The sequence below is a fragment of the Stegastes partitus genome, unplaced genomic scaffold (genome assembly GCF_000690725.1).
Source record: "Stegastes partitus isolate 25-593 unplaced genomic scaffold, Stegastes_partitus-1.0.2 Scaffold1056, whole genome shotgun sequence".
In the NCBI taxonomy this organism is placed as follows: domain Eukaryota; kingdom Metazoa; phylum Chordata; class Actinopteri; family Pomacentridae; genus Stegastes; species Stegastes partitus.
Genome location: NW_007578787.1, coordinates 110696 through 127732, shown reverse-complemented (window position 1 = coordinate 127732; position 17037 = coordinate 110696). Strand labels below are relative to the sequence as shown.

The 17037-nt window shown below is 40.5% G+C and overlaps 1 protein-coding gene across 1 annotated transcript in view; it reads right to left on the bottom strand.

The window, feature by feature from the left end:
* The window catches only part of myripb (myosin VIIA and Rab interacting protein b), a 111653-nt gene extending 95443 nt beyond the window's left edge, over positions 1-16210 (bottom strand). The window contains exon 1 of the mRNA XM_008295535.1: positions 16101-16210. Within this exon, the coding sequence (XP_008293757.1) occupies positions 16101-16210 (110 nt within the window). The remainder of the gene's footprint in view (positions 1-16100) is intronic.
* Positions 16211-17037: the final 827 nt, after the last annotated feature.

Genomic DNA, 17037 nt, shown 5'->3' with positions numbered 1-17037 from the left:
TACTCATTAAATGTTGTGCTGGAAGTGTAAAGCCGAAATACACAGGAGATGTCACCTGAGTTCTCAAAGGTCCTTACAAAGCCACAGAAGACATTGTCCAACAGGTTTTGCTCAACCTTTACTGTGTGTAGATGCACAGCTATGCATTGAACTAAACACAAATCTAATAAAAGGCCTTTGAAGACATCAATGGAAGCAACTGTGAAGCCAAAAATAACAATCTTGACAAAATACAAATTAAAAGTTACAAAGATGACGCACAATAAGCAGGAGCTAAAACTGTATGAGTTAACGCAGTGACAGGAAGAGGAGTCACAAAAATATAAGCCAAGCTTTCACATTACTTGCCTTCTTTATGCCAGAATCAAGCAAAAAGTAGAGTTTTTTTGTAAACAAAGTATCTGTTACACATTAAGCTGAACCCACTGCTGGTGACTCAAGCACTAATTAAAAATTAAATGCTGTCTAGCGTAGCTTTAAAAGTTTCTGTACGTATTAAAAGTTTCTGTAAGTGCTTTAAATTAAACAGATGACGTGTTTTTCTTGTCTTCACAGCAACTAACCTGGACTTAAAGGTCAAAAGGTTGCAAAATATGCAGTAAACTGAATTCCAACAATCCACCATCGGTCAACATTTGAAAAAGGAGGCTCTGTGTGGATTGTGTAGCTTGAACATACCGAAGCAGCAACAGTTTTATCAGTACATGCAAACTCCTGCAGCCATTAAACAAGAGGAAGGAGAGTCGACTGCTGCACCAGCTCTGACTCATCATCTCCTGAAACCAGTCACTCAGGCAGCAATGGTTCCCCTGAGAAACACAAACCACTTGGAAAAAAGAAAAAAAAAAAACTGCCACAGGGTGGTAGAGTGGCACCTCCAAATGATGAAACAATAGAGATCAAGAGAGCTGGTGAGCATGTGCAGAACGAGCACAAACAAACAGGAAATAACAGCAATGAGGCATAAAGTTGAGCAGATTGATGATCAATCTGAGGGGAAATTTTGAAGGGAGTAAAAAGGAAGCCATCAAGCGCTCTCTAGAAATAGAGTCAATAGGTTAATGTAGCGCATCATGACTTAAACACATCTTCATTAGTGTGGCAGTATTGACTGACAGGTGTCTTAACCTATCATATTAAGCCATAAAGGTCGGCGCCTGCTCCTCTCACCTCAGACCACAGTAAAGTTTGAATGCGGTGATGCAGATTCTTTGGACGACTTTATACTGTCATTATTGGGTTGTTTTGATTACAAGTCATGGAGAATGCCTTCATGCATGTCTGGCCAAAGTCAAAATACGTGTTGTTTACTGAATGCCACTGATGAATTTCCGATTTACCGAATGTCACAAATAAGTTCCAAATATGACTGTTTTTTGGGGAGGAAATTGTCTTTACATCCACATTTCTTTAAACTTGAGAGTCATTTGCTGAAGTTTTAGGAATTTTTTTACTTTGATTAGAGGGCAAGACAGTGGTTAGTGAAGTTTCCTACAATAACACTTTACTTTAGACCCCTTTAATTTGGATAAACTGGAGGTAGCAATAATTTGGTAAGACCTTCTCTGTATTTACTCTGATTGTGGTTGAAGGTCATGAGGAGTGTAGGAAGAGTTGTTTAGTTTTCACAGGGACTAGTTCGGTTGGGCTCCATGAGCTACTGTGCATTTACACACACACACACACACAAACACACGCACATTTGAAGAGTCAATATAAACCAAGAGACTAATTACATTTTCTGAGTTCTGTCAAAATATCAAACATTGCAGTTTGAGAAGCCACAGTTTGATGAGTGCAAGGAATTTTAGGCAGAAGAGAGACAGCCAGCTCTTCAATGGGCAGAAGTGCTTATAAGGCAAATTAAAGGAATCTATTACAGTTTCTCTATAATGTGGAGTTAAAGTTGGGTATTTTGCAGTCAATACACAGAAAAGGCTTAGATATTGGGCTGCACTGAGCTATTATTTATTATTCGCATTTAATAAAAACTAGAATAACCACCTCACGGTTGTATGCCTCCTGCATGTCTGACCTTTTAGCTATAAAATGCCATCACTTTGTCGTTGTATTCTATTTGACATTAGTGTAGAATTCTGTCATAATAAGCACATGAATTCTTGAGTTATGGCCAAAAACGTCTTTTGAGACACACTGACCTTTGACCATCAAACTGTAATCAGTTCATCCTCAACTGCAAGTGAACATTTGTGCCAGATGTAGTGAAACTCACTCCAAGTGTTCCTGAAAATGGGACAGACGTGAGGACACGATGACTTTTTACCTTTAATGACCGAAATCAAAATAGGTCATCGTCAAGTTGAAGTGAACATTTGTGATAGATTTGAAGAAAGTCATTCAAGAGATACTGCATTCAGGAGAATGGGACAGGTGGATTTACGGGGGGGAGACGGTCAAGCTGAAAACATGCCTTGGGCCACGGCTGTCACCGGCGCAGAGGCATAAAAGCAACAAAGCTAATCAGCTATTAATTCTCATTATCACCGACACGAGCTGCATCCTCACTGGAACAAATCTAAACAGCACTTCTAATTCAAAGCACACACAAAGAATGAGCTAAAAATAAGCACAAGCGACAGAAAACGGGGAATAATAATAATAAAAAAAAGACATAACTAGATGCATTCAATTAAAATTTGTATTAAAGGAAGCGTAAAAAGACACAACGCCAGATTAAAAGTGGGCAGAATCAAATCTAATAACTGTACATAAAAAAGCACGGCTAAGTCATTAAAGAGTTTTAAGAGGTTATTTAAGTGTAGTCCATAATCCTTATGAGGGTGAGAAAAGAGAAGAAAACTAAGTGGCTCTGCTTTAATTGACAGTGTTTTATGTGGCTCTTCGGAATTGGGTTGAATACAAGAGAAAACCCATTTTATGTATTAAAGCCACATGAGCATATTATCCACACAGGCCGTCACCTCGGATTACAAATGCAGAAAAAAAAAGTGTGGTGGGTTTTAAAAAATACTGTACACAAACATACAGGGCTGCCATGACAATACTAACTGAAACAAACAGATGACACACTCTTCTGACAAACAAGGGTTGGTGCAGAAAAGATAATAGAGCGAGACAAAGACAAACAAAGACAGAAAAGGTGAGAGAACCTATAAACAGTGTGTGTCATCCACTGTGTCGTGTTAACAGATGTAACACATTCCCAATATAGACATTGATCAGGTCCTGCCCATTTCCTTAAAGAGAAACTGTGGAGTCAACCTCCAAAACACACAGGATCCGGTGGAGGAGAAAATCAGAATCAATTGGCATCCAAAATAACCCCGAGAGGTCTTCGACATGAGGCAAAACATTGCCCTGCCCCACCCTGAGCACACATCTGCCAGCACTCTCTCTCAGCTACTACCAGCATCAACATCAGGTCCACAGATAATACCACAAACGAGTCTCCTCCGTCGCATCGAGGTTTTATCAAAGTCCGTCTCATAAATTAGAGCGCCGTACGGTTTGGGGTCAAAGGAGCAGAGGGAGATCCTCGTCTAACTGGGCGGACGGATCTCAGGACTGCAGGGAGAGCTCAATATTAAATGTAATTATTGTCCTGGTTTGTGTGCAGCAGAATGGATGCAATACTAAGAAGACATGTTACTGGTCTGTCATCGCTGATGTCGATGACAGCTGATGCATTGCTCAGGGCCGTCGCGGGGGAATAAAGCGCTCGCTGGCTAATTGGTGCACAAACCAAAGCATTCTAGTAAGCACCATAAAGGAGAATGCCTCATAATCTTTTGAAATCTGCAGCACGCTGACATGCAACACATACCTCACACTTAAAGCTGGGAAGATACTTTATTTTTCTTCAGATTGCAATCAACAAATTTGGTAGTAGTGGTTCAATATATCCACTCGACGTCGTAGAGCCTTGAGTAACTGAATTTCATTAGCCATTATTTTGCCAATTATTATAATGTTTAATTGTTGTTTTGTCAGACAACAGTCCAAAACATGAATCCAATTACAATGATATAAGAGATAGACTAACAACACATTTGAGAAGAAGCAGTTAATGTTTGACAATCTTGTGTTTCTACTGGAGAGCCACTCAGCTAATGACTTGACTGATACCCAAGATGTTTTCAATACAACTAATTTTACACACTTAGATAAAATTACAGCTTTTATTGTATGTAACTGACATCATACATTTTAAATGTATATAATTGTTTGCCCAATGAGATTCAGTCAGTCTCTAAAGAAGAATCAGAATCAGAAATACTTTATTGATCCCCTAGAGGAAATTACTTAAATGAAAAGGAAAAAGTGAGAGAAATCTGAAAATGCATAACACATCTATATGTAAAGTTTCCCTGTTTTCCTTCCACACAAGCTACATTACCATTCAATGTCAGGCACCATATTGAAATGCCTGGTTGGGATGATGGCAGAAAACACACCATAGAGGAAGAACAAGACAACCGGAACAGAGACAGACCATGACCTGCATACAGAAAGGGTTTAAGAACACGACAGAGCCTAAAAGACAGTTCCATTTCTGTAATGACCTAGATTGCACCTTGTGCAGGTTATACTGTCTGCCTCCTTCCTCACCTCTCAGACTCACTGTAATCCCTCAGATGGTGCTTCATTTTCTTTCATTCTGTGCTCCCACAAAGATAGATCGTCTCTGAAGATGCAGGTTATTGACCAGGTCTGAGCGCTTGAACCTTGCCTTCCTACAAACAGCACAAACCCTTGCAATCAACACTGCACTGGTGGAGGTTCAGTCGCTCCAGAATCAAACAGGAGATAAATCCCATAGGATGAATGAGCACCTTTTTGCAAGATAAATGAGTCTTGTGTCTCTCAGTCTGGGCATAATGAAGAGGCAGGCTGGGGGTGAGAAAAGTGTGGCAATTATTCAAACAAAGGAAGTCTCCCTGCTGTCTTGCAAGGTATTTCTCGCTCCCCCTGGACAAGGAACAGCTCATCCAACCCTGCCCTCCTTCTCAACACAACATGGGTACAGCTAATGAGTAGCTACAAAGGTAGGAAGAGACAAAGAGGCAGGGGAATTGAAAAGGATATACTGCGGAATAGAAAACGGTGAGGAAGAGGCAGAGATTGAATAAATGAGACAATCACAAAGGGAGAAACAAGAAGGCAGATAACACCATCACCCTGCTGCACCAAACTTTTCCTGTGACTCAAAACAGCTCTTGATATTTGGTGAGCAGCAGAAGTAATCACCTCAGACCTGGAGAAATACAAAAGTTATAGCTCCGCCGATTACTCCCCGATCTTTTCTTCTAGCAGATAGCGGCAGAGTTTATCTAGGTGGAAATATAACAGGTTTATCTCGGGGAAGACAAGGCTGAGCAGTGATCCGTTCACCTCCATTTGACCGGCTCATATTGCCACATGCAGGCACTCTCACACACATAGACATACACATTCATGCAGGGAAGGTTATTGAGGAGAAACCTATCTACTCAGTCAGCCGGAAACGCTAAAGCGGCGTATGAACTATGAAAGCGGCCATGCCACAAGTAGCTGGGGTGGATTATTTTTCACTATCTCATCAGCCAATCCTGTGAGCTCAGCAGCTCCAGAGGATGGCGGCGCTGTGCAGCTGCTGATTTGTCACACTCGGGGGAAATCAGAATCTTCCTCCGTCAGTCGCCGTAAACCACTGTCCGTTAAGGACACTTTGCTCAGGAGAGTGAGCTGGCACACAAACACAGACGCTGATGTCTTCAGAGATCCAGACTTCTTTTGATTTCAGGCACCGTTTTACTTGACAGATGGTGTAGTTGTATGGACCCCAAGCTTCCAGCTAACAATGGTGCCACCTCCATCAATTATACCTGGTTTGAAAAATATATGTAGTGTTATGCAACCTAATTCATGGTACATTAGGTAAAATGAAAATGCAACAATCATACTGCAAGATGGACAAGTTCATAATTCATATTTTGGTGATAATTTACTAAAAATGTATATATAGTAACATTTGCAGATATAAATATTGTTACAGTGTTGACATATTTGTGTTTACACATTATGTAATCATATAATTTATATCACACCATACTTTACATATTTACATGTTTAAATAGCAATGTTTGTCTCTTAATGAGAATTGCATTTAGTTTTTACGGTCTAAACCTTTCATGATTCTGATTGGTTGTGTTGGTCACATGAGAGTCAGATTGAGGAAGTGTTGCTGTTGATAAGAAGCTGGACGGTAAAAGTGTGGTGCTAAAGTAATCCATCTCCATCGTGCTGTTTCTCCTTCTAGAAGTGATCCAACCACCACACATCAAACCTACACATTGCAGTGTAATTCCAAGACTTCTTAGGCCTATTTTAGCTACACTCTGCTGCACTGCTCACTTGTTGAAGACATAGAAGATAAACATATATGATTATTACTGGTAAGACTGCCTTTTCTGCAAGGCCATAAGATGTCAAACATGCTGTATTTCACATAACTTGACTTCTGTATGTGTGTTTGTACACTTGTAAAGTTATTTTTATGAGTTTAAGTTTTAGACACTTAGAAGGAGGACGTCTTGGAAAAGTGAGGACATTGTGGTCCTCACTGTCTCAGACCCCATCAAAGGGCCATTTGAGAATTAAAACTTTGATTTAGGGGCATGGCTACAATTGGGTAACGACTAAGGTTAGGCATTCAGTTGTAATGTTTAAGACTGGAACAGAGACGAGGGATTGCATTATGTCAGTGAGTGTCCCCGCGGGAATAGAGAGACAAACATGTGTATGTGCGTAAACAGACAGAGACAGAGTATGCGTAAGCACACCCATGTATAATTGCTGTGGTCTGGGGGGCTATATTTCTGTCTGCTAATTAAGTTTAATAATATCATCTACTAAGAGCCATATTAAAAACTAATTAGAAATCACAGAGTCTGTGGCAGCTGCACAGCCCTGAACACAAGAAAGCAAATTAAAGCAGAACTGTGCTGATCAAAAGTCAGCAAGAAAACCCACTCTGTTTCCATATGCTTTCCAACCCTCCTCACAGAACGGCGAGAGGAGCAGAGAAGGGGGGTGACTGCTTTGTCATCTGATATGTGACGTTGTGTCATTTCAAAGTTTTATTAAAACAGGATAACAACTAGAAATAAACATAGCAGGTCGTTTACACTTTGACCTTTATAAATCTGCGTCCTATCCACCGGAACATGCTGTCGTGTCACACAGGAGAGGATGACATTATTAAAGTATCCACAGCATGAAAGTCAGGTCACAGCAATGACACAGCAGCTGTGATCAAATAAATAAAAAATATGCAGTGAAACAAGGAATAATAAGTAAGAAAAAGAGCACCGCTTTGCATCTTTTCAAAATAAAGGTTTAAAACACCGAAAAATAAAGACCAAACGCAGTGTAATGTTACCCTGGCAGACCGTGAAATGTGATGACTCAAAAAAAATGATGCTGGTATTACACCTGCCAATGTGGCTACAGAAAAAAAAAAGGTCAGAAGGATTTGTCCTCCCTGCTTGCTGTGCACAGAGCGCTCATACGCGCTGCTGACGAGACCAGCAAGTACACACATCGCACTTCCACATCAGAGACACTCCACATCAACATGACTCAGACAAATAACCCACACCAATAACGTAACACAGCTAATCCCCACCAAAGGAGAACCGCAGCCAAGAGAACACAACCGCCACAACAACAGCGAGGCTGAAATCAACTCCATCGAGACCCACAATTCCGGCTGCCGCACGAAAATAAGTTCCTTCTAAAGACGGAGGGAGGTGAGACGATTACTCACATGAAGCAGTCTAATTGTTAAAGGGCTTCTGTGTATGTGCTGCTACATGTTACAACCGCTCGGCTTTGTGCCGTTTCATGTTAGAAAACATCACATGTTAACATAGGACCTCTCGCTGGATTATGGCACAGAATAAACACCTTAGACACCGAGAAGAAAAGAATAATGCATGTCTGTTCAACACAATGGAGCCATTCAACCACCCGCAAAGCTGCGCTGGACTAGTTACACGATTTCTGGATTTTCCCATAACAGAGACCAGTCGGGGTCATTAGTTCACTAGTCTGGGAAACTTGCTTCACTACAGAAACGCATTATTAAACCGAATACAAGCTAACACGTCGATGATTAAACGTTCTGCGGTTGTCTGCTCACTGTATTTGGAGAAGGAGTGTTTAATAAGTGTAAGTCTAATGTGAAATCTCAGCAGACGGCGTGAAAGGACATGACCTCAGGCTTCAAAGTCTTTGTCAGGAGGTTGATCTGTCCCCGTTTAGTGCTGCTTTAATAGGAGAGATGGCAGTGCAGCCCAAAGGGACTGTCCTGCTGCAACGAAGGGCAGTATCCTCTGACTGCTTGTTCTCTGAAATCCAATTATATCAATTTATTGATCCTCATGAATAAAGAGCCGTTTGAGCCAAAGAGAACCCGACTTTCTCTCATCTTGGCTCAGAAATATTACATTTTTGAAGTTGTCCATTCATCTACAGAGCTGGCTGAGTGACGTTTATGTGCACGTGTCTGCATGCGTGTCATCTCCAGACAGAGAGCAAAGAGGGTAAATATGGGAGGAAATAGGGGTCGATGTGTTCCCTGACAGTGTGACATTCTCTGCCACCTTCTTTCAAAAAAAGACCCTGCATGGCCTCCCGGTGTGTCTCCAGCACCTTGTACCCGCCTGTCTGCCACATCGACCACAGCGAAGACAAACAGCTGACAACTGAAAGAAAAAGAAAGAAGCTGAAGCCTTTGGATGCAGGAGACAGATTCAACCCTTTGGTCAAATCTGCATCCTCTGACATAGAAGCTGTGAAAATGTTCTGACTCAAATGGTACACAGAACAATAACAGCCTTACAATAAAGCAGCTGCACATGGTTTAGTTAAAGCTACAAAAGTGGAACAATATTAAGACCTCAATAAAAAAAAAAGTTGTTTGTGGTAACTGCTCAGCCTCACTTCTCTGAACACAACTTCATTACAAAAACATTCACAACTTTACTGACTAATTAAACCTTCTGATGCAAAATATCACCCCCTGCTACTTGGGTACAATTGTTAGTGACGGCAAAGCTGCATTCTTGAGCCAGGAATTACTCCACACAAACAAAGAAAGAACGATTACAATGGAGAGTGAATGACTACTAGGCGAACCGGCCAACAACTTCACAAATATTTGAGACTTATCCGCATGGCATTGTTCGGTTTTCAAATCCTTTTTTTTAACCTCAACTCAACACTCAGGAAAGGAAGCTGAAATAATGGGGAACCTCATCTTTCATCTTTTTTGGAAGGATAGAGCTGTCACAGCTGAATTTGAAATGAGTTTTGGAGTAAGCATTACAGGTACAGTAATTGGCTGATTCACACGAGGACCTGCCAGACACTTTGCTAAAGTGGATTCTTCCCGGCGCCGAGAGCAAATCACCTGCAAGAGTCACCAGTGACTGGAACTCCAGCCATCTTCTCGCTGCACACACAGACACTGTGGTGGATAGCTATTTCTATCTATAATAATTTCCCAGTTTGTCTCCCTTGGGAGTGCTTGTGTTGTTTGTTAAGTAGGCCCACGGCTGTGCTCCCCTGAGCTTCCTACTGCCTCCTCTAATTGGCAGAATCACACTCTTACCCTTCAGTCGCAGAGCAACCAGGTTGCAAATAGAAGTTACGAAAGATTTACTTTCATATGTTATATTACTCCAGAAAATATTGCGCAGTGTGTCACAGTTAAAGCCATTACAAAGTCAAAACACAATGTGATCCGTAGAAAGCACAAACAAGGGAGCCGACACTTCAGTGGGTAAAAGCTAATGAACTAGAAGTAAACGAAAAAAGCAAACTATCCCAGCTTGTGCACATACAAGTGTTGCTAATGACATTAACAATGGCTTTGTTCAGTTCTATTAAGTCATGCAAGCCACGAAACAGAGGCAACTAAATCCAAGAGAGCCGTCCTCGGTTGCGTTTCTTTTCCTACAGAGATTTCCAAAATGTGCTTTGCTCTACAAAAACAGTAAGCTGCCCTGCTATTACAGTTGAAAGAAGAGGAGTGTGAGGGAAATATCAATCTAGCACAGCCTGTTCTGACCCACACAGAAGGCTTTATCAGGAGAGGTAAGTGAAAACATCGAGGATGTGCAGGGTCTGCAATACGGGAGTAAAGACTTCAAAGAGAATCAAACGTGGCAAGTATAAAATTAAACTCTTGTACCAAAGTTTGATGTTTAGACCAAACATCCCTATTGCATGGTTGGTTTTAGGGCCAGCAATGAAGACTTCCAATTCATTTAAACTTCATTTGGGAAAAAAAGGGTAAAATTCCAGTATCTGCTAGCCTACAGCCTAGAAATAGGGTTAAGGTACAAGGAAAATAGGAGAAGACAAATAGCAGACCCTTGAGGCACTCTGTACTTCAGCACGTCAACATCAGACGTCTCCCCGCTAATGGCCGACGAACATTTGATTTATCGAACACAGACGAACCAAGACAGGCCGGCACACAATCCATAGTAGTGTACTGTCTTGTTAGTACATAGACAGAATCTAAACTCAAACCTTTTGTGTAATACACTGTATATTAATAATACATAACACAATAATAAAAAGTCCCCCACACAATCACAAAAGCAATAAAGCGCCAAGGCATCGTAAACGAGCTGCTCACAATAAAACTTTAAATGAAGTAAAGTACAGCACAGATTGCCTCTAACTAAAGCTTACAGCTATCTGTATCCTTTTATTTACATATTTATTACACCTGAGTATGTATGAGACAGATCCGTTAAGCATTTCAACGTTTCTTATTATTCAGCATGGGGGGAAAATTAAAATGGAGCATTTAAAGTGCCAGCTGAGGCTTAAACCATCCAATGAATCCTTCACCAGGGTAATTTACAACTCTGCAGGGCTGACTTCATTTAAGGGAGAAAAAAAAATAAACGTCAGTCATGCATGGAGGAGAAAAACCCACAGGGAGAGAGCTACCTGCTGAAACACTCAGCTGACATCTGCTGTGAACAAGCTTTCATATTCCTATTCATATACTGTAAACTGAGAAACATTTTACATTTCAAATGAGAGGCATACGGGGTTGCTTTCTCTCTCTGTGACCTGACTGGCTGTGGCAGTCTGTTTTGATCTCTCTTAACTAGCTGAGTTGTATAAAACTTAAGTATGCAAATGCCGTCACACAAACACTGTTCCTTCTATCGGATATAGAGGGGAAAAAAGCGGTTTATGCAAAACACAGTTCACAAGAAAGACGGACCAAGGACATGTCCTTACTTTTGAGGTGGAATACAGTAAGAGTTGTTAGCAGCGAGCAGGACTTGTTGCTACCTCATATATTTAAGTGAATCTCATGCATTTGAACATGAAGATAAATGAGGATGAAACAAGTAAACAGTAGTTTTCAACCATCGAAAATTCATATCAATTATAAAGGAAGGCATCTCTGTGTGCGATTGCGTGTCTGTTGTTCACATTTCTTGAAAACCATTCATCCGAGCTTCTTCACACTTGCCACATGCATTGCTGGGGGACCCAAGGAAGTGCAGTGTCATGTGTGAAGCCATTTGGATGAGTGGCTCTCGAGAAACGCTGGGGCAACTCATCAACGTAATTAAGAATGACAACGCTGCATTGCAAAGATGGCTGTGCCTGGCTAAAGCGGGAGCAAACCTCCATTGTATAAATAAACCTGAAGTTGAGTTTTACACTGCCCCTGCACCGGAGGCAACCTTCATTGTGTAAGTTTGACATTTTGTTTTGCTGAGTGTAAACTGTACATAATTATTACTACAGACGTGAACTTGCTTTGGAGTATATTGATAGTAATGCTGTATTCAGTGGCAACCAGGAATCCTACATTTTCAAATCTGTGACTAGAAAGAATCAGAGAGAACGCCACCAGAAGTTGGACTTCCTGCTTGGTATCTTGGGTAAGGTTTTACAACCTCAACTTTCGCATTTTATTTTATTCTTGTCAATAAGAGCCGACACCACAGGGGTCTACCAATATCTCTCTTTCTCTGCTGACACTAACACAGATCATAGATTTATTAATAACTGATTTAAATTTGAAGTGAAAATAGAAAAAAACTTGATGTCAAAGCTTATAATAACACAAACTCCCAACACAAAACTGCTTCAACATTTCAACATTTATCCTTCAGTTTTGATAGGCTGTCACTCGTGATGTGGAACCAATCAGATATGCGGTGGGCAAGACAGTGTTGTGGACGGAGCCAAATAATTCTACTGGGAGTGGGTTAAAAAAACAACAATACCGATAATCAGAAAATCTAATCTGACATGTGGCTAGACAGATAACCAGGTGACCCCTAATAAACACTAAAGATACAAAAATACAGCTTTTAAAGAGTTTAAATCTCATATAAGACGATGGACAGAGTAGCTTTTGCACCTTTTTCTCTTCACCTCAGCTACATGAACTACATGTCTGTTGAAACATGTTTGTTGTTTGCAGCAACAAAGCAAAGCTGGAGATTTTTAATCCTACTTTGTGCATCGATGGCACAAAGGTTAAAAATGATTGAAAGTTTCAAGGTCCGAACACTTGCATTGTACATCGTATGTAGCGTGAGTATCAGCTGTCTCAATGTCTATGTTATCACTGAACCGTCATGTTTTGAATTGGCGCTGCACTCATTTATAAAAATACAAATCATAAAACATCTGTTTCAGTTTATTTTACACAAAAAATAAACTGTCAGTAAAATGAAAAGTACAGTTACTCAGGTCAAAGAAATTAATCCCTCAAGTTATAGGCTTGGGACGTGCAGTTTGTAAGACAGTTGCATTTACCCTGCTGGAGGGGTCCAAAGACACTACACATGCACACAGTCAGCTTCAAAAATATGATTTCCATCAGCTAATTGAAGTTTGCATGCAGTGGGCAGTATGTGTGTTACTGCGACTGTTACGTTGATAAAGGGTCTGATTACAAGAAAAGGCAACATTCAAGATATTACTGAATGTTTCAAGAGTCTCTGCTGCAAAAAAATATATATATAATCTAAATTTGAAAATATAAATACAGCAAAAAATAAACAAAATATACCACATGAATGCTTATGTAAAAGACCAGCACTATTAACAGCTGAACCAATGCAGTCTGACTGTCAGTTTGTGACAAAACTTTAATTGGAATCTTTGCTTTTAAAAAATTAACAAGTAACAAAACTGAAGTGTTTCTAATTGTCTAATAAATATCTGGCTATGATTACATCAACACTATTCTGCTCATCTTCCTGCAGTAAACAGCAGTAATAACTGCCTCAGAGGCATAAATAATTTTTCATCATTCATGACAGCTTGGTGGGAGAACATCTTACAGCCTAGTAATTTGGGAATACACCATCTTAGCTCTGAAACTGCTTCTGGGAAAATAAGTTGAGTTTGGAGCAGTGCAGACCAATGGCTGCATTCTGGTCTGTGAAGCAAACTTTGTTATGGTCCTCAGAGTACAGCTAAGATGTTTAGTGCTCTAAGTAAAGCAGTCTAATCACTCGTGGCATCCACTCAAGAACAATAAACCACTGAGGATCACTGTTTAAGTCTGAAGAAAGACATCAAATCGCCACAACAAAATAGCTGATGCTCGAGTCTGGTAGGTATAGTCGAAGGAGAATATTTGTGTTTCCAAAAATTATAGGGTACAACCGCATTTAAAACACGGCAGCAACATATTTGGAATTTTGTTGTGGCATTAGATAAACTGGTACTTTAAGACCAAAAGCTGCCCCTGTAGCCCCAAGGAAACAAAACAACGCTGATCTGAGCACATATTTGATGGCCACAGCAGCCCCTGTCACAACCAAGTCGAGCCTCCCCTGAGGCTGGGGACAGAAGGAGTGAGGACAGAAGGTGAGGAGAAGGAAAGGGCCGGCACTTGCTGCATGTTAAGTAAGAAGCTGTGACACCAGAGCGGAGCCCTGAAGCCCGGAAACTATGACCCCCACAGACCTGACAGCCTGCAAGCAGAAAACACAAGACAAGTATCTTATGCCCTACAGCCTTAAGACTGTGCTAACTAGAATTACCACCTTGCAGTTGTACGTCTCCACCAACCGGTCATGTTGCCGTTTATGTCCATGTCTGTCCAGACTCTGAAGGAGGTGTAACCATGACAGTAGACAGTGCTTCAGAATGGATGCTATGAAGAAGCTGCAGATTCTAAAATGTGGATATTTCACACACATCTTCAGTGTGTCAGAAACAAAAACACTCACCACAGTTTTAAGGTAGGCATTCAAGAGTCACCAACTCAGTATCTACCTAAATGTGAACTCTAGTCACAATCTGATCTTCTCTACCTGTGTTATGGCATTTAATAATGGCCAGAAAAGGAGACTTGTTAAGTTGACCTTTGACCTTCTGGGTTGAAAAATGTCATTTTATCCTATTAAGATGTGTGAACTTTTGTCATAACTGAATTCTTGAGTTTTGGCCACAAAGTCTTTGTTGCCTTTAAACTTTGACCACCAAAATCTAATCAGTTTATATTTGAGTCCAAGTGGACGTTTGTGCCAGATTTGAAAATAATCACAAAAGGTATTCCAAATATAACTGTACAAACGGATGAATAGACATCCCAAAACTATACTGTCTCCCGCCTCAGCTGCACATATATCATGAAATAAGTGCAGTGGAAGATTCCACTTTAGGAACCGTTTTGAACAAAGACCATTCTGTCATATTTCAAACAGATGTTGCAATCCAGTCTGCCTGTTAAGTAAAAACAATATTGTGGAAATGGCAACCAAAACTGTACTATAAATAAAGTTTTTACAGACAAAAATGCCTGGCTGTCTTATTTAAGGCCTGACTTTAAATGTATCAAGATGTATGTCATAATAATTGTTGCTGGACTTGCAGCTAGAATATTTCGCAAGACAAACACGTATCTTGAAGAGTGTTTTATTGCAGTATAAGCTAATGCAAACACTGAAACTCTCGTGTCCAAAAGTATTCCTCTCATTTTTGAGAATCCTATAGAGTGGATACGTTTACACAATCAGAACCGAGGCACTCAAACAAATGCCAGACAGTAAATATAGTGCACTATAAATAGGGAATGACTGGAGACACATAGCATGAGTGGACTGAAATCTCCATCTCCATCTTGATGGCATCTAAATATTTCCAGCTCATTCAATTTAAATCCAGAATCTTGTAAAAATGAGGCTTAAAGATGCAATGATGCCTACATTTATGATATAATGCTCGAAGACTCGAGGCTAAAGCTACACATCCCATACAAAAAATAAATATCCTTCACAGTTATTATAAAATCTGATACTAGTATCTTTGCTCCCAGGGTGGATGCTCCAGTCCTGAACAAGTATTTTTTTTTTTTTTTTTTTTACTAGTATCTTTGCTCCCAGGGTGGATGCTCCAGTCCTGAACAAGTATTTTTTTTTTTTTTTTTAAAACAACCAGCATACTCACAAAATAATGTTGTTAGATAATGACATGCCCCGTGGTTAACACAAAGTCTTAACTGTAGAAAGCAACATCTGCAGCTTCCGTTATAGCAGATAAACACACAGTTTCATCTACTCCTTACATTTCTGTTCCTGTATTTTTGCTCTGGAGGGGCTTACAAAAGGCAGCACCTTCAAAACTTTTTAAATGTCATGCATCTGGCTCAACAAAGGTCCATGCACACTGCTTTGGTTTCTGGAGAAATGTGACCCTTTACATACAGTACCTGCTGTGCCTATTTCCGTTTGTTAGGTTTTGTTTGATTATTCCTTGCAACCGTTTCCGTACCTTGGCATTGATTTTCGGTTTTTTTTTTTCCCCCCCAAAGGTATTTGTATTTTTAGAATATTTCCCTTATGCATGAAATGTAAAGAAAAACATTGGGTAAGGACTTTCTAACCGTGGATTCAATACACGGTGAATGCCATTGTCAGCTGGGCCAGCTGTACACAGCTACATCTGGTAATCTCTGCTCACAGGCGGATGACATCTCTCCTTATCAGCTCCTCTCAAATCACCATGTATGTGTCAATTGTGCCAAAATACTTGAAAAAAAAAGCACTGGAGTAGAATTCCCATCTCACCTCAGCCTCTCCTCCTCCTTTTTTCGCAGCTTCATGTCCCGCTGGACCACTTTCAGGACGTGCTCCGCCTCGTCGTCCGTTAGGCCCGACAGGTCCAGCTTCCGGCCCATTGTTCCTGCCCTCGCCACGCTGAGCTGCTGCTGATGGTCACAGAAAGGAGGAGGAGAGGCACAGGCACCGCTGCTCTGGGGGCCGAGGCTGGGAAAACCCTGAGGGAAGGGAAGCAGATAGAGAAATAAAAATGTGTTTTGTGCATTTGCAGAATCAATTCACTGCTTTTGAGCTAAACAACAATACGTCTGACTCTGTCAGAACGTCTGAAAGGAATTCATTATTTTATGACTTGCATTAGTCTCTATTAGCTAACATCAATAGGTCTCTGACACAGCTTATACAAAGGTCCACTGAAAAGGCACCATGCAAATTATTCTACAGGTTTTTCTTTTATGACTAGTGAACGAAATTCGTGGCATCAGTTGTTTGCCTGCAGGATGAACTTCCATCTCTGTGCAGCTGAAAATTGAAAAAGTGTTGCGCCTGGAAAGATTTTTCTTTTAATGTTCCGTGTTATCCATAATTATACTTGACTTAGCCCCAGAGGAAAAAAAAATACATTTAGTTTACACAGTGTGAAAATTGTTAACTCAAATAGCCTATACTTTGTCAAAGTAAATATATTCAAAATGTTCTGACATTATTTGTGTGGTCACTGGATGTTTCATACTATGAAACTGTAGCCAAGGTCAAAACAAGCTCAAAGAAAAGTAGGGCATAGATGTAAGAGATTTACTAAAATCAGATGAAATTAACTAAAACTAAACTTAGACAAAACGACAAAGGAGTGCGGATGTCAATGTGGAGGCGGATGGAAGAGAGAGAAAGTGAACACATGTGGAAGTTTTTATAGCCTGAAAGACCCCGATGAGTTGATAAGCCT